The 24,216-nt window shown below is 41.1% G+C and overlaps 1 protein-coding gene across 1 annotated transcript in view; it reads right to left on the reverse strand.

Annotated features, from left to right (window-relative positions):
- Positions 1–1,119: 1,119 nt before the first annotated feature.
- LOC133634986 (adhesion G protein-coupled receptor L4-like) overlaps positions 1,120–24,216 on the reverse strand; it is a 28,420-nt gene continuing 5,323 nt past the window's right edge. Inside the window, exons 3-10 of the mRNA XM_062027643.1 lie at positions 15,829–15,978; positions 14,920–15,069; positions 14,624–14,694; positions 10,460–10,624; positions 10,195–10,378; positions 8,444–8,557; positions 4,145–4,338; positions 1,120–1,191 (exon numbers count right to left, since the gene is read on the reverse strand). Coding sequence (XP_061883627.1) covers positions 1,135–1,191; positions 4,145–4,338; positions 8,444–8,557; positions 10,195–10,378; positions 10,460–10,624; positions 14,624–14,694; positions 14,920–15,069; positions 15,829–15,978 — 1,085 coding nt within the window. The 3' untranslated portion in view covers positions 1,120–1,134. The remainder of the gene's footprint in view (positions 1,192–4,144; positions 4,339–8,443; positions 8,558–10,194; positions 10,379–10,459; positions 10,625–14,623; positions 14,695–14,919; positions 15,070–15,828; positions 15,979–24,216) is intronic.

Consider the following 24,216-nt stretch of genomic DNA (forward strand, 5'->3'; position numbering starts at 1 on the left):
TAAACGGGGATAGCAGATCTATTCTATGTGTCATACTTGATCATTTCGCGATATTGCCATATTTTTGCTGAAAGGATTTAGTATAGAACAACGACGATAAAGATTGCAACTTTTGGTATCTGATAAAAAAAAGGCTTGCACCTACCGGAAGTAGCGTGACGTAGTCAGTTGAACATATACGCAAAGTTCCCTATTGTTTACAATGATGGCCGCATGAAGTGAGAGAGATTCGGACCGAGAAAGCGACAATTTCCCCATTAATTTGAGCGAGGATGAAAGATTTGTGGATGAGTAAAGTGCAAGTGAAGGACTAGTGGGGAGTTGAAGCTATTCAGATAGGGAAGATGCTGTGAGAGGCGGGGGTGACCTGATATTCAGCTGGGAATGACTACAACAGTAAATAAACACAAGACATATATATACTCTATTAGCCACAACACAACCAGGCTTATATTTAATATGACACAAATTAATCCTGCATAATAACACCTGCGTGTTTGTTATGCTAGCTCCTAGCTCCTCTGCTAGCTCCTAGCTCCATAGAACACGCCAATACAATTCAAACACATGATCAACACACACAATCACTCAGCCCAAAAGACCGTTTACCTAACCCAAGGTTCATAAAGCTTATATATTTTTAAAAAGTTACGTACGTGACGCGCACATACGGTCAAGTTATCGAATGTTTAGCAGCCAAGGCTGCATACTCACGGTACCTGATATTCAGCTGGGAATGACTACAACAGTAAATAAACACAAGACATATATATACTCTATTAGCCACAACACAACCAGGCTTATATTTAATATGCCACAAATTAATCCTGCATAATAACACCTGCGTGTTTGTTATGCTAGCTCCTAGCTCCTCTGCTAGCTCCTAGCTCCATAGAACACGCCAATACAATTCAAACACCTGATCAACACACACAATCACTCAGCCCAAAAGACCGTTCACCTAACCCAAGGTTCATAAAGCTTATATATTTTAAAAAAGTTACGTACATACGCAAAAAAAAGCCAAAGCTGCATACTCACAGTAGCACGTCTGCGTCTTTGTCATCCAAATCAAAGTAATCCTGGTAAGAGTCTGTGTTGTCCCAGTTCTCTACAGGCGTCTGTGTATCCAAGTCAAAATTCCTCCTGGTTAGAGTCTCTGTTATCCGAGTTCTTCCATCTTGACTGCATCTTTGGGGAATGTAAACAAAGAAGCGCCGGCTGTGTACTGTTGTGGCTGACTACATTCGAAAAATACGTCCATTTCGCACCGACAACTTTCTTCTTTGCTTGCTCAGCTTCCTTCTTCATAATGCAATGAACATGATTGAAACAGATTCACGAACACAGATGTCCAGAATACTGTGGAATTATGAAATGAAAACAGAGCTTTTTCGTATTGGCTTCAATGTGGAAGGCATACCCGTGTTCGCCGGGCTACGTCACGCGCATACGTCATCCTCAGAGGCGTTTCGAACCGGAAGTTTAGCGGCAAATTTAAAATGTCACTTTATAAGTAAACCCGGCCGTATTGGCATGTGTTATAATGTTAAGATTTCATCATTGATATATAAACTATCAGACTGCGTGGTCGCTAGTAGTGGCTTTCAGTAGGCCTTTAAGATGAAGTTGATGAGGTGTCACAAAGAAAAGAGGTAGGTAAAGGTGCGATGCCAGCTTCCTCGTCACACACGCATCACCTTCACTCACTGACCTTTTTTTCATTTATGACTTTTATACATTCTAAATCTTAATGTGGTGCATGTTGTATTTGTGTTAGGGTTGTACGGTATACCGGTAGTAGTATAGTATTGCGGTACTAATGAATCAAAAACGGTACTATTCTTTGAAAAGTACCGGTTCCCCATTTTTTTTACAAGCATGACGGTGCGTCATCACGTGGTGATATTGCTGGGTTTACCAGCAGAGGAGCATGTTGGGCAGCGCACACACACAGAGTACTTACAAGCAGACACAGTGTGTAGACAGAAAAGGGAGAATGGACGCATTTTGGTGTAAAAAGTAAAGATAAAGGTGAAGTTATAACACTGAAACACCCTCAGGAAGAGCTGCTTTAACACATGCAGCTAACATCCATCCACAGTGTTTTAGCTACTTCTAAATCACTAATCCTGGCCTGCATGGTGACAAATAAAGTAAGTTTCTTACATGTAACATTATCACTGGAGGAGGAGGAATAGCCAAACATGCTTCACTACACACCGTAGGAAGATACAATAGCTCACTGCTAACAAAAGCTAGCGCTTCTGAATGTAAACAAATGCCATGGGTGGATCTACACCTGACATCCCCTGTAATGATACCAAGTAAAAGAGCGTATCTAGTCGATACTGCTATTATTACACCGATATTTTTTATCGTCACAAAATCTTTTTTCCTTCTTTTAAAATGTATATTATGTTTATAAAGTCAGTAAATATGTCCCTGGACACATGAGGACTTTGAATATGACCAATGTATGATCCTGTAACTACTTGGTATCACATCCATACCTAAATGTGTGGTATCATCCAAAACTAATGTCAAGTATCAAAGAAGAGAAGAATAAGTGATTATTACATTTGAACAGAAGTGTAGATATAACATGTTAAAACAGAAAATAAGCAGATATTAACAGTAAATGAACAAGTAGATTAATAATACATTTTTACAGTTTGTCCCTCATAATGTGTACAAAATAATAGGTGTATAAATGACACAATACGTTACTGCATACGACTAATTAGGAGTCTTTGTTTGTTTACTTACTACTAAAAGACAAGTTGTCTAGTATGTTCAACATTTTATACAAAGACTAAAGTGCAATAATAAACATATGTTTCATGTACTCTAAGATTGTTTTGTTCCAATAAAGACAATAATGACCCCTTTATCTAGAAAAGTATCGAAAAGTATTGAAAATTATTCAAATACATACCAAAATATTGGTATCGAGACAGCGCTAATTTGTGTGTGTGCAAAATTAACAACTTTGACGGCTAGTCTAATTTTTTTATTAAAATAATGTTATTTTTTCCAAGTTATTTCATAAACCATGATGTTATTTATTTTTTGTCTTTCTTATCTGTCATTTTTTTTTTCTTCTTCTTTTTATGTGGGCTCTGTACCGAGGATGTGGTTGTGGCTTGTGCAGCCCTTTGAGACACTTGTGATTTAGGGCTGTATAAATAAACATTGATTGATTGATTGATTGATTGATTAATCCATCCATGATTTTTGGTTAGTTGATCTGTCCTGTCTGTAATTTTTTAATGTTTTATTTCAACCTGTTTTTAGGGGTAGGGTTTGGGTCTTTTTTTATTCATATTTTTTAATTTTTTAACCTGTCTATTTTTATTTTAGTGGAACAAGTCCCGCAGGGGCAATGTAGAGCGCCGCAAGGGGCCCTATGGAAATTGCTGTGTTTTTTCTTCAATACATTCGGATGCCTCTTTGAGGCCCTTAACAAAGTCCCCATATTTTGCAGGTGTTTCAGGTAATGCAAAAGTTGTATATTTTGGGGGTTCTGAAATGGGTCAGGGCACGAGGAGGACCAACTTGCGTGAACCCCACGGTGCAAAGGAGGTGAAAATCATCCATATTAGGATTCTGACCTCATTTGGATAAGGAAACAAGTGATCAGATTGCGGGACCTATCCGGATCAGGCTAGTAGAACCGCCTCCACCCACAGGGACAAAGAGTGTGGATGATCGACAAAAGTGTTCGCTCTGTTTCTTTCAGCTGCGAGGCTCATAAAGTTTATTTCAGCAAATGTCCAAACCCTCAACCCTCACCCAGCCAACTTTACTCCTTTGAGGCGCGAAAAGAGCTGCAGCTCCAGAGCTCCCCCCCCCCCCCCCCCCCAACATCTTTTCCGTAACATGTGTACATGTTCTTATCAGCTATCAAGTTATTTTTCTAGGCCCCAGTCTGCCCCCATAGAAGCCCAGTCTGACCTTGACTTTTTTTTTTTATGCATCCCTGCTCTGTTTGTGCTGAAAATTATATTTTGCCGTTCAAGCGCAATGACAATAATTCTCTTAAAAGGGATAATGAACAACGGATTAGATTTTGGGGCTGATCCGGATGACTGTCGACGGGAAACCCCAGGAGATTTGCAATTGGAGTGAAAGAAATCTTTACCTGGACGTGTCTCAGCGTGAAGGTGACGTGGTCTAGCTGGTCGGCAGGTTTGATGGCGGCGGCCACCACTTGGGAGTTGACGGTGATTTCTCCCGATTTGGCGTAGCGCGAGTAGTCGGTGACGCCCGGGTCGATGGCGGGCTTCAAGATGTCCGCCATGCTGTCGTATCGTACAAACACCACTGACACGCTTGCTGTGGACAACACCAGTGAAACAAACGTCAGAAGAGGGTCGGAAGAAGTCTGAGTACACGGGTGACTTTTTCTATGGTTGCTGCTCCCAGACGCTACCTGGTAGAAGTTTTTGTATGGTTGCTGCTCCCAGACGCTACCTGGTAGAAGTTTTTGTATGGTTGCTGCTCCCAGACGCTACCTGGTAGAAGTTTTTGTATGGTTGCTGCTCCCAGACGCTACCTGGTAGAAGTTTTTGTATGGTTGCTGCTCCCAGACGCTACCTGCTAGAAGTTTTTGTATGGTTGCTGCTCCCAGACGCTACCTGGTAGAAGTTTTTGTATGGTTGCTGCTCCCAGACGCTACCTGGTAGAAGTGTTTGTATGGTTGCTGCTCCCAGACGCTACCTGGTAGAAGTGTTTGTATGGTTGCTGCTCCCAGACGCTACCTGGTAGAAGTGTTTGTATAGTTGCTGTTCCCAGACGCTACCTGGTAGAAGTGTTTGTATGGTTGCTGCTCCCAGACGCTACCTGCTAGAAGTTTTTGTATGGTTGCTGCTCCCAGACGCTACCTGGTAGAAGTTTTTGTATGGTTGCTGCTCCCAGACGCTACCTGGTAGACGTTTTTGTATGGTTGCTGCTCCCAGACGCTACCTGGTAGAAGTTTTTGTATGGTTGCTGCTCCCAGACGCTACCTGCTAGAAGTTTTTGTATGGTTGCTGCTCCCAGACGCTACCTGGTAGAAGTTTTTGTATGGTTGCTGCTCCCAGACGCTACCTGGTAGAAGTGTTTGTATGGTTGCTGCTCCCAGACGCTACCTGGTAGAAGTGTTTGTATGGTTGCTGCTCCCAGACGCTACCTGGTAGAAGTGTTTGTATGGTTGCTGCTCCCAGACGCTACCTGGTAGAAGTGTTTGTATGGTTGCTGCTCCCAGACGCTACCTGGTAGAAGTGTTTGTATGGTTGCTGCTCCCAGACGCTACCTGGTAGAAGTGTTTGTATGGTTGCTGCTCCCAGACGCTACCTGGTAGAAGTTTTTGTATGGTTGCTGCTCCCAGACGCTACCTGCTAGAAGTTTTTGTATGGTTGCTGCTCCCAGACGCTACCTGGTAGAAGTTTTTGTATGGTTGCTGCTCCCAGACGCTACCTGGTAGAAGTTTTTGTATGGTTGCTGCTCCCAGACGCTACCTGGTAGAAGTGTTTGTATGGTTGCTGCTCCCAGACGCTACCTGGTAGAAGTTTTTGTATGGTTGCTGCTCCCAGACGCTACCTGCTAGAAGTTTTTGTATGGTTGCTGCTCCCAGACGCTACCTGCTAGAAGTTTTTGTATGGTTGCTGCTCCCAGACGCTACCTGGTAGAAGTTTTTGTATGGTTGCTGCTCCCAGACGCTACCTGGTAGAAGTTTGCAGTGACACCTGGATGGTCCCGCTTCTTAATGCGTCAGTTACACGCAGGAAGTACAAATGTACCTCCTGCACATTAAACTGAGACTGGAGTGGAAACAATCAGCTTAGAAGCTTTATTACATTTATCATAAATTACGAACTATAAAATGCTACATTTTTCCAACGCCTGATCCCTGCGGATTATAAAACAGTGCGGCTAAGATTTTTTCTTCGCTGACGGCCAGAAGGCAAATAGTTTTCATAAAACACACACGACATACTTGCCAACCTTGACACCTCCGGTTTCGGGAGGTGGGGTGTTGTCGGGGGGGGGGGGGGGGGGGGGGGGGGGGCGTGGGCGTGGTTGGGGGCGGGGGCGGGGGGGGGACGTGGTTGGGGACATGGTTAAGAGGGGAGGAGTATATTTACAGCTAGAATTCACCAAGTCAAGTATTTCATATGTATATATATATATATATATATATATATATATATATATATATATATATATATATATATATATATATATATATACATAAGACATACTTGACTTTCAGTGAATTCTAGCTATATATATATATATATATATATATATATATATATATATATATATATATATATATATATATATATATATATATATATATAAAAATAAAATAAATACTTGAATTTCAGTGTTGATTTATTTACACATATACACACACATAACACTCATCTAGTTGTTATTGTACTGAAAGACTTGATGAAATACACAGTAATGAAAACACAGTTGTTCTACTAACTGTACTGTGCTTGCTGCTTACTAAAAAAAAAAAAAAACAACACTTACCTTTCACTATTTGAGTAGCCTTTGTTCTGCCATTTGCGTACTGGCGAGCGATCTCTGAATCCAGGAACATATCCTTCACGGATTTGTTGTAGACATCCGCAAATGAGAACGGGATGTTGTTTGCAGCTATCAGCATAGCCATCTTTGTCTGGGCATAAATGACACCCTCGGGACTCCATTTAGCGAGCTGGCCCATAACACTGGGCCGGCCGGGACCGGTGCTGCGTTGCCGCCACTTTGTGCTTGGCTGACCGTTCATGAGTGAGTATATCAGTTCGGCCACCGTGTTCAATGGAGAAGTCTGATCTACAACATTTACAGGCAGCACACCCCTTCCAACTGTCCTGGATAAACTGAAATTCTTGTTTCCATTCGTTTTGGAACTTACAAGCGTATTTCTTCATCTTACTCGTCCTCGGCGTCGCCATGGCTGTATCTTCCTCGTTCTTCTGCTTCGTCTCCTTGTTGTGTGCGCAGTTGTGCACTCTCTAAAGGACGTAGATGTTATAACGTGATTGGGCAGGCACCCTGTTTATATCGTGGGAAAGCGGACGTGAGAACAGGCTGTCGACACGTCACTCAGGTCCGCATTGAGCTGGAGGGGGCGTGGCCTCCAGCTGCGGCTGTAAATCAGGAGATTTTCGGGAGAATATTTGTCCCGGGAGGTTTTCGGGAGAGGCGCTGAATTTCGGGAGTCTCCCGGAAAATTAGGGAGGGTTGGCAAGTATGACACACGAAGACGCTTAAAAGGTGTGTTATTTTTGTGCTATGGCACCATCTTTTGGACAACTTTGTTCACTGCAGGTGCTGCCAGGTGAACACCTACAAGTGTTTGCTGCTGTTAAAAGCTTTGAACTAGAAGTAGAAGTGCCGTTCTGTCTTCTAGCCGTTCATAGCGTTTCTACTCGTATGGATTCTTCATTCATCACTCTAAGCAACGTTTGTAAGTTTTACAATACAACTAAAACACTTATTATTTACTAAAGTGTCCCATGTGTGATGTCTGTAGGAGTATTTTTATGCATATTTGTACATGCTATCATAATATAATCAAGCTAGCTTCGTTAGCATTGGCTAATATGCTAATATGTTTACAAATGTCTGTGTTAGTATTATTAACTTACATTCTTTTTGTGATGTTTCACTTTCACAAATTCCTCAGTAAATTCAGCAAAACGTCAGCGTGGAGTTATTGAGTCTGTTTAGCTGATTGGAGAGCTAGCTTGCGCAGCTAGTGGGTCCATGACCATGACTTCTGTTTTGTTTGATCAGCCGTTTTACTGCCGTGTTACAGACACCGTTTGGAAAAAATTAAGGTATGTAAATAAACATTTACAGAATATTTCTGTGTAAATAACTAATTTCACAACATACATATGTGCCACTTCTGTGTGGCTAATATATGGATTTTAATTTGTTTTTTATTTATTTAGTGGGTGCATCTTATTTACCGATGCACTCTGTAGTCATGTATACCGTACTTTATTTATAATGTCCCTCACACGATTGATAAATAAACACTGGTGGGTTATACTGTAGTCGTGTTACGATTTTTTAGTTCCTTCTAAATCTGAATCATCAAAAATGCGAACATTTATCTGATCCAATCTTGTGGTCAGAACTTGGGGAGTATTTTCCTAATTGTGTGCCAGAAGACAAAGCAAAGCCCATAAAGACTTGGGTGAGTGTGGTATAGAACACCTTGAGAGCCCTGACCTCAAACCCCATCAGAAACTCTTAGCATTATAGACAATAAAATCCCACAAACACAAGACTGTGTTGAACGTCCTCCAAAAAATCTCCCTGTTCTTCTCTGTTATGGTGGGAACCTCCAAGAAATATCCCTGTTCTTCTCTGTTGTCGTCCTGTAACACTTCAGTTAAACATCATGTTTGTATTCAAACTGGGAATTTACCATTACTGTCCTCCCCTGGTTTTAGTTTTGGTGTGAGGGTCATGAGGTCATCCCCCATGTTGGTCGACAACGTGTCTCCTTTAAGTCCGCCATCAAAAGTGAAGAGTCTCAATTCTGGGAAGGAGAGACATGAATATTAATACACAGCACAGTCAAACGTTGGCTTTAATGGGAAAACAAAACTTAGAGGTGTCCAAAGTGCGGCCTGCGAGCCACTGCCGGCTAATTTTTAACGGTTTATGGCACGATGCCTTGCATTTTAATATCTGCATTTTGCTCATTTTGCAGATATACACCTCGCCATCAAATATTTTGTCACTTGACAAATGATACCTGTTAGGATGCTAGCTTTTTTATTCATAGCTAATTTTAAAGATATAAACCTGATATATAAACCTTACATGTTAACGCTAGCATGCTGACATTTGAAGCAAATTGTTCAAGTACACAACTCCATAATAATATATATTGTTACTTGACACATGTTACAGTTAGCATTTTAGCATACTAACATTAGCATGCCAGCTGTTTGGCTGTATTTGCATATATACACCGCAGTGTCAAATAATTGGTTCCTTAATGATAATACCTGTTAGCATGCTAGTATTTTCGGCTAAATTTGCAGATATAAACCTCAGCGTCAAATAATTTGTTCTTTAACAAATGATACCTGTTAGCATTTTACCAGATTTTTGTAGGTATACACCTCAGTCATACACTACCGTTCAAAAGTTTGGGGTCACATTAACATGTCCTTATTTTTCAATGAAGATAACTTTAAACTAGTCTTAACTTTACAGAAATACACTCTATACATTGCTAATGTGCTAAATGACTATTCTAGCTGCAAATGTCTGCTTTTTGGTGAAATATTTACAGAGGTGTATAGAGGCCCATTTCCAGCAACTATCACTCCAGTGTTCTAATGGTACAATGTGTTTGCTCATTGGCTCAGAAGGCTAATTGATGATTAGAAAACCCTTGTGCAATCATGTTCACACATCTGAAAACACTTTAGCTCGTTACAGAAGCTACAAAACTGACCTTCCTTTGAGCAGATTGACTTTCTGGAGCATCACATTTGTGGGGTCCATTAAACGCTCAAAATGGCCAGAAAAAGAGAACTTTCATCTGAAACTCGACAGTCTATTCTTGTTCTTAGAAATGAAGGCTATTCCACTAAATTGTTTGGGTGACCCCAAACTTTTGAACGGTATTGTATGTTGGTACTTGTTGCATGTTAACATTAACACACAACTCAGAGTGATATATATATATTGGTACTTGACGTATGTTACAGCTAGCCTTTTAGAACAGTAACATTAGCATGCTAGCTTTTATAACTAATTAAGCAGGTATACAGAGTCATATATGTTGGTGTTTCACTAATGCAAATTGTAAGCATGCTATTATTAGCATGTTAGCATAGTACTGTTAGCATTTTAGTGAATTTTTCCCACATTTTTTGTGACTTGGCGCAGCGTGCAAATTGGTATCATTTCAGTTCGGCTTTGGCTTTTTGGAATTAACACAAAATCTCTACCGAAATTGCAGCTTTTAGTTCTATATAAAAAAAAAAAACATATATTGTGCTGGTTTTGAAGGTGAAGACGAGCAAAATGGCCTCCACATCCTCTGATTTGTCAGTCTGTGGTTGTCAATGGAGGATGTTTGGGCTCCCCTGTAATACGGTATGAATATTTGTCCAAATAATAAATGAACCAAAGTAACTAGGTCACCAAACACGTTACCTATTTGTTGGTCTTTGATTTGAAGTTGATTTGGCCTTTTCAGATTGTTGGCCAAAGCGAGAGAACTTCCCTCAACAGCATGCAGAAGTTTGCTGATGGTTTCTTGCCGCCTTTCATCCTTCATTCTCCTCCAAGCCACCAGCTCATCTTTCTCCAACAAGTTGTTTGCCACCTTCACCAAATTCTGTTCCAAGATGGTTGCTACTTAGAGACGCTCTGCTCTGCATGGCGGTGCAAACAGGAAGTGAGAAGGAGCCAAGATTACTGTGAGAGTTGAGTGGACGACGGCATCCTCTTGTCCTGCTCTCAGTGACCACGTGGAGCGACTCAAGGCCTCCACGTAGGCGATCACTTCCACCGAGGTCAACTCGCCAGACGTCTGCTCGGCAATTTCATTCAGGAAACTCAAGGACTCGGTGAGGTTGCTCATCTAGACGGACAAACTGAACATTACAATCTGTGGGACAAGTGAGGTTGCTCATCTAGATGGACAAACTGAACATTACAATATGTGGGACAAGTGAGGTTGCTCATCTAGATGGACAAACTGAACATTACAATATGTGGGACAAGTGAGGTTGCTCATCTAGATGGACAAACTGAACATTACAATCTGTGGGACAAGTGAGGTTGCTCATCTAGACGGACAAACTGAACATTACAATCTGTGGGACAAGTGAGGTTGCTCATCTAGATGGACAAACTGAACATTACAATCTGTGGGACAAGTGAGGTTGCTCATCTAGATGGACAAACTGAACATTACAATCTGTGGGACAAGTGAGGTTGCTCATCTAGATGGACAAACTGAACATTACAGTCTGTGGGACAAGTGAGGTTGCTCATCTAGATGGACAAACTGAACATTACAATCTGTGGGACAAGTGAGGTTGCTCATCTAGATGGACAAACTGAACATTACAATCTGTGGGACAAGTGAGGTTGCTCATCTAGACTGGACAAACTGAACATTACAGTCTGTGGGACAAGTGAGGTTGCTCATCTAGATGGACAAACTGAACATTACAATCTGTGGGACAAGTGAGGTTGCTCATCTAGACTGGACAAACTGAACATTACAATCTGTGGGACAAGTGAGGTTGCTCATCTAGATGGACAAACTGAACATTACAATATGTGGGACAAGTGAGGTTGCTCATCTAGATGGACAAACTGAACATTACAATCTGTGGGACAAGTGAGGTTGCTCATCTAGATGGACAAACTGAACATTACAATCTGTGGGACAAGTGAGGTTGCTCATCTAGATGGACAAACTGAACATTACAATCTGTGGGACAAGTGAGGTTGCTCATCTAGATGGACAAACTGAACATTACAGTCTGTGGGACAAGTGAGGTTGCTCATCTAGATGGACAAACTGAACATTACAATCTGTGGGACAAGTGAGGTTGCTCATCTAGATGGACAAACTGAACATTACAGTCTGTGGGACAAGTGAGGTTGCTCATCTAGATGGACAAACTGAACATTACAATCTGTGGGACAAGTGAGGTTGCTCATCTAGACTGGACAAACTGAACATTACAGTCTGTGGGACAAGTGAGGTTGCTCATCTAGATGGACAAACTGAACATTACAGTCTGTGGGACAAGTGAGGTTGCTCATCTAGATGGACAAACTGAACATTACAATCTGTGGGACAAGTGAGGTTGCTCATCTAGATGGACAAACTGAACATTACAGTCTGTGGGACAAGTGAGGTTGCTCATCTAGATGGACAAACTGAACATTACAATCTGTGGGACAAGTGAGGTTGCTCATCTAGACGGACAAACTGAACATTACAGTCTGTGGGACAAGTGAGGTTGCTCATCTAGACGGACAAACTGAACATTACAATCTGTGGGACAAGTGAGGTTGCTCATCTAGATGGACAAACTGAACATTACAATATGTGAGACAAGTGAGGTTGCTCATCTAGACGGACAAACTGAACATTACAATCTGTGGGACAAGTGAGGTTGCTCATCTAGATGGACAAACTGAACATTACAATCTGTGGGACAAGTGAGGTTGCTCATCTAGATGGACAAACTGAACATTACAATCTGTGAGACAAGTGAGGTTGCTCATCTAGATGGACAAACTGAACATTACAATCTGTGGGACAAGTGAGGTTGCTCATCTAGACAGACAAACTGAACATTACAATCTGTGGGACAAGTGAGGTTGCTCATCTAGATGGACAAACTGAACATTACAGTCTGTGGGACAAGTGAGGTTGCTCATCTAGACGGACAAACTGAACATTACAATATGTGGGACAAGTGAGGTTGCTCATCTAGACTGGACAAACTGAACATTACAGTCTGTGGGACAAGTGAGGTTGCTCATCTAGATGGACAAACTGAACATTACAATATGTGGGACAAGTGAGGTTGCTCATCTAGACTGGACAAACTGAACATTACAATCTGTGGGACAAGTGAGGTTGCTCATCTAGATGGACAAACTGAACATTACAGTCTGTGGGACAAGTGAGGTTGCTCATCTAGATGGACAAACTGAACATTACAATCTGTGGGACAAGTGAGGTTGCTCATCTAGATGGACAAACTGAACATTACAATCTGTGGGACAAGTGAGGTTGCTCATCTAGATGGACAAACTGAACATTACAATCTGTGGGACAAGTGAGGTTGCTCATCTAGACTGGACAAACTGAACATTACAATCTGTGGGACAAGTGAGGTTGCTCATCTAGATGGACAAACTGAACATTACAATATGTGGGACAAGTGAGGTTGCTCATCTAGATGGACAAACTGAACATTACAATCTGTGGGACAAGTGAGGTTGCTCATCTAGACTGGAGTGTTTACATCCCATATTGCTATCCACAAAAACAAGATATGGAATGATGTGAGCTTGCATGTAAAATGTGTGATATTATATGCGATACAAGCAGTCCTGCAGCGTGTTAACTTGTGTGTGATATCATGTGCAATACAGGCAGTCCTGCAATGTGTTTACTTGTGTGTGATATCATGTGCAATACAAGCAGTCCTGCAATGTGTTTACTTGTGTGTGATATCATGTGTGATACAAGCAGTCCTGCAGCGTGTTTATGTGTGTGCGATATCATGTGTGATACAATCAGTTCTGCAGTGTTTACTTGTGCGCAATATCACATGCGATACGAGCAGTCCTGCAGGCTGTTTACTTGTGCGCGATGTCATGCGCGATACAAGCAGTCGTGCAGCGTGTTTACTTGTGTGTGATATCACATGCGATACAAGCAATCCTGCAGTGTGTTTACTTGTGCGTGATATCATGTGTGATACAAGCAGTCTTGCAGTGTGTTTACTTGTGCGTGATATCATGTGCGATACGAGCAGTCCTGCAGGGTGCTTACTTGTGTGAGATATCATGTGTGATACGAGCAGTCCTGCAGCGTGTTTACTTGTGAGCGGTATCACATGCGATACAAGCAGTCCTGCAGCGTGTTTTCCTTGTGTGCAATATCATGTGCGAAACAAGCAGTGCTGCAGCGTGCTTACTTTTGCAAAGCTGGACAGCCAATTAACATCCAAATATCCTCCAATAAACACACAATTAACCTAATTTACTAAAATGTAAACATACTAGGCTATAGGCTACTAGGATCTAGCAGCTTAGCATACAATAGCACACAAGCTAGTCATGTGACATAGACATTCAAACCAGCCTGTTACCTGGTTCTGAAAATTTCAGCAGTATTTTTTTCCCATTGAAACAAATTTCAACATATTTCACAATTTTCAACCGATTTGAGGGTTAGGGTTAGCGTTAAAATGTCAGCATGCTAACGTTAGCATTTTTAGCTAATTTTACACTTTTTTTTAACCTCATTTCAAAGCCGAACACCTGAGTCATGTAACATGGAACATGTCACATGCTAACTGTTGGCATGCTAGCTTTTTTTTTTTCTCAGCTCATTTTGCATGCGTGCGCCTCAGAGTCATACAATTTGGTACTTGTTATTACTTTTATTAGTTATATCAAATTCAAAACAGGACAGTATTTTGAGTAAAGTGAGCTCTTAGTACGTGTTTTTACTGCCATTTAGTATCTAATTTCAAGTATGTGTGACATAAGACAAGTAAAACACGAATACAGTGTTTTTTTGGTTTTTTTATCTTAACATCCTGTGCTTTTTGAGGTCAAGTTACAAGCAACACGTAGCAAATTCATAAAATCCCAAGGAGATTCAATGTTATTGGGGCACAAAGGCCAAACGAACTGTCTGGAAAAGCTGAGAATTCATTGAGTGTGCGTTTTTATGGAGGATACAAAGGAGGGTTTCAAAGAGTTGAACAGGCTTGTTGTCATGTTTTTAGCCACAATATTTGTGTTCACATTTGTTGTCTGCAACAATCAGCTTAGTTGACAATATTTGATTGAGTAGTAGACGTGTGCTACTTACGTATTCAAGCGTTCTGTTGACAGTCTGTGTAACGCAGGCGATGTTATCATGGCAGTTTTTTAGGGGATGCTCTGAAAGACAACAATTACCCAAAGCAGCGTTTTGATTGGCAGGCGGGGCTCGGCAAAAGGGTTATTACAGTCAATCAAATCTTCTCATATTTATGTCATTTCAACACTTGCAAAAATGGTTTTATGTGGGCTGCAGCGTCTCAGAGGCTTTGTGTGAAAGCAACTGTGCATAAATCTAAATGCCAGTATGAGCAAATGTGGCGAGTCTATTCTTCTCACACTGACCTTTACATCTTCCACCTCTCTCTGGATGAAAGTGTTTGGTGCCAGAAGTTGGGATGTAATCCCGCTGGCAGGTGCAATAGAAAGATCCATCGCTATTATGACAGAGTGAGTTTGGACCGCAGACTTGTCCTGCCTCGCATTCATCAATGTCTGAATCAAACACACAAAGTCAACACAGTGGGGTTAAAACATACTCAAAAAAACATTCTAATGATATATAATCAAATGAAAACATAGTCTGTGCGTTTGTAATCCCATTACATGTCCATGTACCAATTTGTGTGTGTGTATCTCAATCTGTGTGTGTTTTAATTTATGTGTCCGCATTTCGTTTTGTGTGTGTGTAAAAAAAATAAATACATCTGTCAGTCTGTATTTCTATATGTGTGAACACATGAGTGTGTCTGTGTATTCAGATTTGTGTGAAGCAGTTGTCTTTCACCTTTCCTTTCTCGATACTCACCGCTCGATGGCCCCTTGCACCCACTCATGTTATTGCTCGTTGAAGCGTACAACAATGGACTTTGATCACTTGCTGGAAGTCAAAGTTCCTGTTTTAGCAGTAAGTTACTTGTCAGATGTCTTCTTCAAATAAGTTAGCAGTAGTTAGGGTTTCTCGGCGTGTGTGTCACCGAGAGTCTAATGTTGTTGAGTTCAACACCAAATAACTGGAGTGGGTGCAAGACGTTGACTAGTGGTGAGTATGGAGAAAGGAAAGATAAATATGCAGACAGACAAGTATTTTTGCGACGGGCATCCTCCTTGAACGGCTGCCATCGTATTCTGTCAAATTCTCACTGTTGCACAATGAGATGTAAGCATGGGGTTTCAAGGTGTGTGTTTTTTGACGTTGTTTTTACAGTGGACATATAATATTAACATTTTATGAACTCTATAATGTGACATTACCCACACACTCGGTGCCATCGTTGATCTGGAAGTGTTGGAGTCCAGTTGAAGAGTACCCAGGCAGACAAGTACAGTAGTAACTTCCTACAGTGTTGGTGCACGTTCCTCTCTTGCTGCAGATGTACGTCACATTCTGGCATTCATTGTCATCTGTGAAGAAGACACAGGCATCATTTCATTTGACATAAAACTATGGAAGTATTATTGTAGCAAAAGTATTTGCAAATGTGTGTCTCAGTCTGTGCGTATGTAATCCAATTCACGTGTCTGTGTGTTTGTATCTCAATTTGTGTGTTTTAGGTTGTCTGTCCGTATGATTTGTCTGTGAGCAAAAAAATATGTCTGAGGTTACAAACGTGGACACATCCATCACTGAAGCCGAGGTTGATGAGGTAATCCAAAAAATTGCCCAGTGGCAAGGCTCCAGGAGAGGATGAGATTCAGCATGAAAGCCCTCAAGGCTCTGGATGCTGTCGGACTGTCGTGGCTGACACTTCTCTTCAACATAGCGTGGAAGTCTGGGGTAATACCTGTGGATTGGCATACCGGGGTGGTGGTCTAAGTCAAAGTCCCAGTCTATTCCAGGATGCTGGAGAAGCCAGTCTGGTCGATAGTTGGGCCTCGGATTCAGGAGGAGCAATGCGATTTTCATACTGGTCGTGACACACAGGACCAGCTTTATACCCTTGCTAGGGTACTGGAGGGGCCATGGAATTTTGCTCAATCTGTCCACATGTGTTTTGTGGATTCGGAAAAGGCATTCCATCGGTGTATGGGGTCCAGGGGCCGTTGTTGAGAGCCATTCAGTGGTTGGCTTTGCGGGTATTAAGTCAGACATGCTCACAGTGGATGTTGGACTTCGCCCGGGCTGCCCTTTGACAGTGGTCCTGTTCATTATTTTTATGCGGGTAGTAAGTCAGACATGCTCACAGTGGATGTTGGACTTCGCCCAGGCTGCCCTTTGACAGTGGTCCTGTTCATTATTTTTATGGACAGAATTTCTAGGTGCATTAAGGGTGTAGAGGGTTCCAGTTTCGTGGCTAGATAATCTTATCTCTGCTTTTTGCAAATAATGTGATCCTGTTGGCTTCCTCAGGCTGGGTCCTTCAGTGTTCACTGGGGTGGTTTTGAAGCCAAGTGTGAATTTGACGGTCTGTAGATAAGCACCTCCAAATCTGGGGCCAGGGTTCTTAGTCGGAGAAGAGTGAACTGCACCCCAGAAGTTCTGACTCAAGTGGTGGAGTTCGAGTACCTCAAGGTCTTGTTTACGGCGTGAGGGAAGAATGGAACGCGAGAATGAAAGACGCATCAGAGGTGATACTATCGCTGCACTGGTCTGTTGTAGTGAAGAGGGAGCTGAACCAGAAGGCGAAGCTCTCGATTTACCGGTTATTCTACGTTCCTACCCTCATCTATGGTCACAAGCCTTGGGTAATGACCAAAAAGACAAGATTGCGAATATAGGAGGCAGAAATGACTTTCCTCCGCAGGATGTCTGGCATCAGCCTCAGAAGTTGAGTGAGAAGCTTGTTCATCCGAGAGAGGCTCCGAGTGGAGCCGCTGGTCCTCCATGTCAAGAGGAGCCAGCTGAGGTGGCTCAGGCATTTACTTCCAATGCTTCCCAGACGCCTCCCTGGCCAGGTGTTTCTGCCAAGTCCAGCCCGGCAGGAGGCCTAGGGGTAGACCTAGGACACGCTGGAGGGACTTTGGCCACACTTTTGCCGTGTAAGATTTGTGCGTCCGTAAAGCGATTCTAAGTTTTTTTCCATTTTTTTTTTTTTTAAATTTATTTATTTATTTCAGGCAATGACATAAAAAAGTACAAAGTTGACAACACATAATAATATAAATTAATATAGTGCAAAAGGTAATGTATAATATGTGATGCATGATTGTCAAGTTTTGCCTGAAAGGGAGTGGGAAGAAGATCATTTATTTAATCCCACCCCCAGTTCTCCATTCAGTGATTATTCACATGACTTTCACTCTTACTTTGTTCAAGGATTATAATACACATGTTGTATCATAGTGGCATTACCACAGGTAACAATAATTATTATGTATCTTAATTTATAGTCATTCAGACTAAAATCAATACCTTTATCATTGTTGAACCAGGTTTCAGTAATTGCAATGATGGTAAATGGATGACTAAATTCTTTCAAGTAATCCTTGATAGCCTCAAAGTTAGTGTACATGCTTCAACTATTGAAATGTATTATTGATAGACTATCTTCTGATAGTGCTTTCATATTGTTCACAGGTAAAATAATTACAGTTTTTTACAATTGCAGAGAAAAAAAATATTATCAGGGTCTATCTCCATATCAGTCTCTGTTGTGGCGTGCTCATGTCCAGTTCTTTTTGTTGATGTTGTAGGATCTTCTGTAACATGTCCATATCAATACTTGGTGTGGTCTGTGTTCTTTGTGTGATGATGTAGAAGTCACAAAGCTACATCGATACCAAGTACTGCATCAATGTCAATACTGCTTCCTCCGGCGTCCCATTTAGTTTGTTGAAGATCTTACAGTTCGTTACCCAGGTTTCTTGAATCTTGCTTTGCGTTTTAAGCTGCCGTGCGATCCTTGCGATGTCAGCATTTGTCTTTGTCAAGCGTTCATTTATGAAAACATCTGTACCTTTCAGTTTGCGTCCTTGCTTCAATAGTGCAATTTTCTTTTTTCTGTATGTAAATCTCATGATGACAGCTGGTGGTCTCTGGTTCCTCATGGGCAGTGGGTGACAAGCCTCAATATGCTCCAGGTCCATCTGCTCTGGAGATAGGAAGCCACCTGCTGCTCCACCGACTGTGTCTTCTGCTCGCTGGGCTCCCCGCTGTCTGCGGCCACAGCACACGCGTAGGAGCGCGACTTGATTGTGATGACCACATCATTCATGCGGGAGTATTGCTTGAGCTCGTCCACTCGCCGCTCCGGATCCACAATGCGCCGGTCCTTCTCCACGTTCTGGAGGCGTAGCTGTTTCACCTCCTCTAGTAGCCCCAGAAGCTGCTCCTGCTGCGCTCTGACCGCAGTCACATCGCTGCACAGGGAGTGGAGTGCCAGCCTCATCTCCTCCGATGTCGGGCTTTTCCTTGGTGGAGGCATTATGATGGTCTATATGCCGACGCATCCAGCAACAGAAGAAAAATCCCACCTCCGTATCTCGGGCTGCTAATGCTAGCCGGCTTCGGTGTGCTAGCCCGCAGCACCGATCGGCACAAACTGCAAAGTGTCACGGCACAGTGACACAGCGAAGCCAAAAAAGCACAAAAAAGTACAAAAAAGTACAAAAAATATGTGCAGGTTTTGCACAAGGTGATCGTCAAACTCAACAGCCCCTCGTCGAAAACAGTCAGTCAGACGTGCGCAAACTCCAAAGTTGTTAAAAGACTGGTCCGTCCGTAACTTCAACTTGCCTTTCCAATACTCACCACAAGTCGGCGCCTTGCATCTAAACATTTGTGTTGGCGTTGAAGCCAAGAACAATTATAATGGACCTTACGTCACTTTATGTAAATAAAAGTTCATGTTTTAGCAGTAGTTGTCGGAGGTATTTTAGTACTCAAATATGTTATCAGCAATGTTATGATCACATTTCCTCCAACGGGGGGGTGGGGCTTCCTGCGATAGGGTGACTCTGAGACCCCCGGTTTCCCCGTGGCCTCCTTCCGGTCAGACGTGCCCTTAACACCTTTCCAGCGAGGCGTACAGGTGGCGTCCTCACCACCTTATCTGGCTCTTCTCCTTGCTGAGGAATAGCAGCTTTACTCTCAACTCTCATGTCGTCACCCTGGAAGCCCCGCCCCCTGACAGGGTAAAAGTGACACCCCTGCTCTAAGGTGTGCTCGAAGGTGATTATTTGTTGTTGTTGTGTTGATTCTAATGTGATCTTGTTCCGGTAGCTCTCAGGGATTTAGGAGTTTCATGGGAAGAGTGTCGTGTGTCCTGGCTCTGTCCTCCTGGATTACCAGAACTGACCTGGTATGAATGTCCGCTGTTGTTCCCATGCAAGACAAACACTTTGTACTACGTGCACAAAGGTTGTCCAGGAGAGGAAATCCTGCCCTCTCATGCTAGGTGACGAGGACACAAGCGGGAAATACCTGACAGCGTGCACAGGATGCTTTGGCGCTGGCTCGTCAACGGCCAGTGACTTCTCTCTTTCATCTGTCATCAGCCCAAAAAATGTCTTGCGTTTTCTCTGTTTATACGACAAAGACAGCTAGCAGCCTTTCAATTAGGAAAGTAGATTTAAAGAATTTACTCTGAACTATTCAACCCTCTTTGTCCCAAAAATCATCTGCCGGTGTTTATATGACTCAAGTTGGTTTACACTTCATGCCAAACTCCAGAAACAAGAAGACACACAATGAAAGTGTGTCCTAGATATATGTATTATAGGTGTACAGTTCAAGTGTTTCCATATGTTGATGTAGTTGTGGCAGTCCAACACAAATATACTTGTTGTTACATGATGCTGTCTGTGGATGTAGATGTTTGTGACAGTAGGTGGCGGTAAGGATCGTCACTCGCTTTTTAACACAGCTGATGTGCCAGAGAACAAGAAGACGTAGCAGAAGGGAGCTGCGTTTCCAATTTGGTGAATTTGTTGCTGTTGTGACGACCTTAAATCACACAGAACCGAGTCTGAGGAAAACATTGGCTCGCTTAAAGAAGGGTGCGAGGCGCCGGCTAGTGGTGAGTATAGTGAAAGGAGGGTTAAGGTTAGGGTTTTTTTTATTTTTTTTATTTTTTTATTTATTTTATTTTATTTTTTTAATTTCAAACAACATTTTAAAAAAAAACACAAGATACACTTACCATTAGTGCATCAACCCAAGAAAACCCTCCCTCCCCCATTCACACTCATCCACACTCATTTACACAAAAGGAGCTGTCTCTTTCTGTTATTAAAAAAAAAACCAACAACTTCTGGTTCCTACAGTATAGAACAATACAGTCTGCAAGGGATACAGTCATTCGAGCACACATGATTGTGTGTGGTGCTGGTCCACTAACATTTTCACTAATCACTATTTTTTATGTAATTGTTTTTAAATTTGTTTTACTTTCAAACAAAACAAACAAAGGACCTTAACTTCACCAGACCGGGTTGTCAATAAAATCAGATTGTTCAAAAGGGTTCTTAAAACCAGGTCCAGTTCAGATTACGTCCAGATCGGGCTCAGCAACACACACCTTCCCCCATGTACACCAAAAACCAGGGAACACAACAGGTTGCATACAATCCACAAACAAAAATACATTTTCAAATTAAGCACCCATGTACAGTCCACATCACATCCAAGTCGAAGTCAGCAACACATACCTTCATTTATGTACACTTAAAATAGGGAATACAACAACAGATTGCATATCATATATAAACAAAATTACATTTTCAAAATAAGCCTTTGAGGACTTCCCATCTTTTTTTATGTTTTTTGGCATCATTATCGTTTTCAACCATATAATTTTCTAAAGTTAAAAAATACTGAATAAATGTTTTAAAGAAAGTAATACTAAGTGAATATCTGTTTTTTGCCTTAAAAATAAACCTTTTACCGAGTACTATCATTAAATTGACTAAATCATGATTGTCAATGAACTCTCCTAAAATAACAGAAACCACATTAAGCTTCATAAACAAACCAATCTTTAAACACATTTTTTCAACTTCCACCCAAAATGAAGACACAATATGACAATACCAAAACAAATGCAGGGTGGATTCAGGCTCCTGACAACAAAATGGGCAATCATCTGACTCTGTCATATTCCATAATTTTAACATTTTTCCCGTGGGTAGGAAGTTATAAATAGTTTTAATTTGAAAATAACGATTTTGCACATCGATAGTGGTTTTGTAGATTAATTTGAATATGGCATCCCACGGCAACGGGCAGTCAAAAAAGTCCTCCCATTTTCCATTTGTGTTGTATGGGGCAGCCTTCAAAGATTTCTTTATTAAATAAAACTTATATATTTTTCTATTTATTTTAGTTCCTTTTTGCCAACTAGAATTTCTTATTAAGGGTTTACAAACTAATAATTTAGTAGTTCCATAATTAATTTGTTTCCATCTTTTCCCAATGACTCCAGTTAGTTGATTAAATGAAAAGCTTGAGCAAGCATCACCATACATAGTTGTAAATTCATCATATTTCATAATTTTTCCATTCTCATTGATAATGTCATTGACAAAAATGATTCCTCTTTCAAACATATTTTTCCAAAAGAAAGGCTTTCCATCTATTACAATATTAGAGTTCATCCATATTATTTGCTGCAAAATATCATCTCTTTTTTCTGGTACATAAAATTGAAAACACCACCATGAGTGGATTGTTTCCTTTATGAACCCCGCCATGTTTCCCAGCAGACTCTCTACATAAGGAAAATGGGAGGGGATCACTTGTAAAAAAGGATACAATTTCTTTTGATACAATACATGTTTTCTGTCCAACAGGACACTTGTGTACCACTCAGTGTTTAAATACATCTTTGGAACAATTGATGCTTTTAAAGACAGACACATAGCTTCAAGGTTGAGAAGTTTCAAGCCCCCATATTCATATTCATTGTACAAAACCTTTCTTTTAATCCTTTCTGGCTTGCCGTCCCAGACAAAATCGAAGACCCTCCGCTCATAAATATTTAAAAAGTTTTGTGATGGAGCTGGTAATGACAAAAACAAATAAATAAATTGAGGAATAATTAACAAGTTGACAATAGATATTTTACCATACAAGGTTAAGGATTTCCCTTTCCATAATTGCATAATTTTATCCAGCTTTCTTAGTCGATTATCATAATTTACTGAGCCTAGATCTTCCAGGTTCTCTGGGACAACAACACCAAGTATGTTAACTGGTCCATCTGTCCACAAAACAGGCACTTTGCATTCCATTCGAAAGGACGTTCCCTTTAGATTTCCGATCCTTAATATTTTACATTTATCATAATTTAGCTTAAGCCCAGATTGCTGTGAAAATATGTCCAAAAGATCAAGAAGGTTTTGCAGACAATGAGGATTGGGGCTTATAAAGAAGCTTGTATCGTCTGCATACATTGTTATTTTACTTTCAATATTATTATTACTGAGCCCTTCAATATTTTTATTCAATCTAATTTTAATCGCCAATATTTCCATAGCAATAATAAATAAGTATGGAGACAAAGGGCACCCTTGTTTTAGACCTCTTAATAGAGGTATTGTCCCAGAGATGTATCCATTATTGATAATTCTACAATTAGTTTTATTATATAGCGTCTTGATCCAGTGTAATACGGAGTTGCCAAAATTGAAAAAAACTAAGCTTTTACAAATAAGGTTAGCGTTAGGCGCAGATTGCTGCACAGACACACAAATCTTAACGGCAGAAGTGTCGCAAAAGTATGTTTATACCATAGGTTGATATTTGAATATGTTTATACCGAAGGTTGATATTTGAGCATTTTTTTTTACCAGTGGCGGGCCGTGCGTTTCCCACCCAGGCCTTCAGTGATGTCCAACTTCAAAGATTACCTCTCAAAATACCAAAATGTATGTCACCACATGACCATTGCTGGAGAAATACTATACAGAAACACATTTACTGAGCATTGAACCACATCAACAGTGTACAAAACGGGTTATTTTCTGGCACATTTATAAATCAATTAAAACGCAACAGCAATTAAAACATATCTTATGTGGTACTGTCAAAATTACAATTGCAAAAGACACATTAAAAGTGAAAAAAATCAAATATTTGAACTCACAATTAGTAGGACCTATTTGACGCAGTATAAGCCAGTGGCACCCTCATCGTCGGTTTGTTCAAGTGGAAATGGTGAGCATTTAATTGCCAGAAGAGCTGAGCTAGCTTCCGGGGTTGGCCGACATCGTCTCACAAGATGTAGGTTCTCTCTAAATATCTTTCTTGAAAATGGCCTTCCAAATAAATCCAATCAGGTATCCAATCACAGTCTCGTTAACATCAGGCTACCTAGATAGGCTACTGTCAACAACTTGTGATCTGATTAGCTATCACAACTGTCAATCAACTGTATGTGCCTAATCGCTTACACTGCACTGACGCCCGCATTGTTGATTCTGACGGCAGATTTGGTACAGCATGGCAACATAAGCTAGCAGTATTCTGATTGGATATAAACTAAAAGTAAAAACAACAGCACTAGAAGGAGCATAATATGACATGAAGAGAATATGAATACTCTTAGATATTTAGGGTATGTAAATTTAAAAAAAAAAAATTGTATCTTTAATTATGATCATGATTTCTGGTTATGTTAGGCCAGCAGAGAAAGCCTTGCTGATATGTGAGTGCGGTATGTTTATACTATAGGTTGATATATGAGTATGTTTATACTGTAGGTT

The sequence above is a fragment of the Entelurus aequoreus genome, linkage group LG19 (assembly GCF_033978785.1).
Source record: "Entelurus aequoreus isolate RoL-2023_Sb linkage group LG19, RoL_Eaeq_v1.1, whole genome shotgun sequence".
NCBI lineage: Eukaryota > Metazoa > Chordata > Actinopteri > Syngnathiformes > Syngnathidae > Entelurus > Entelurus aequoreus.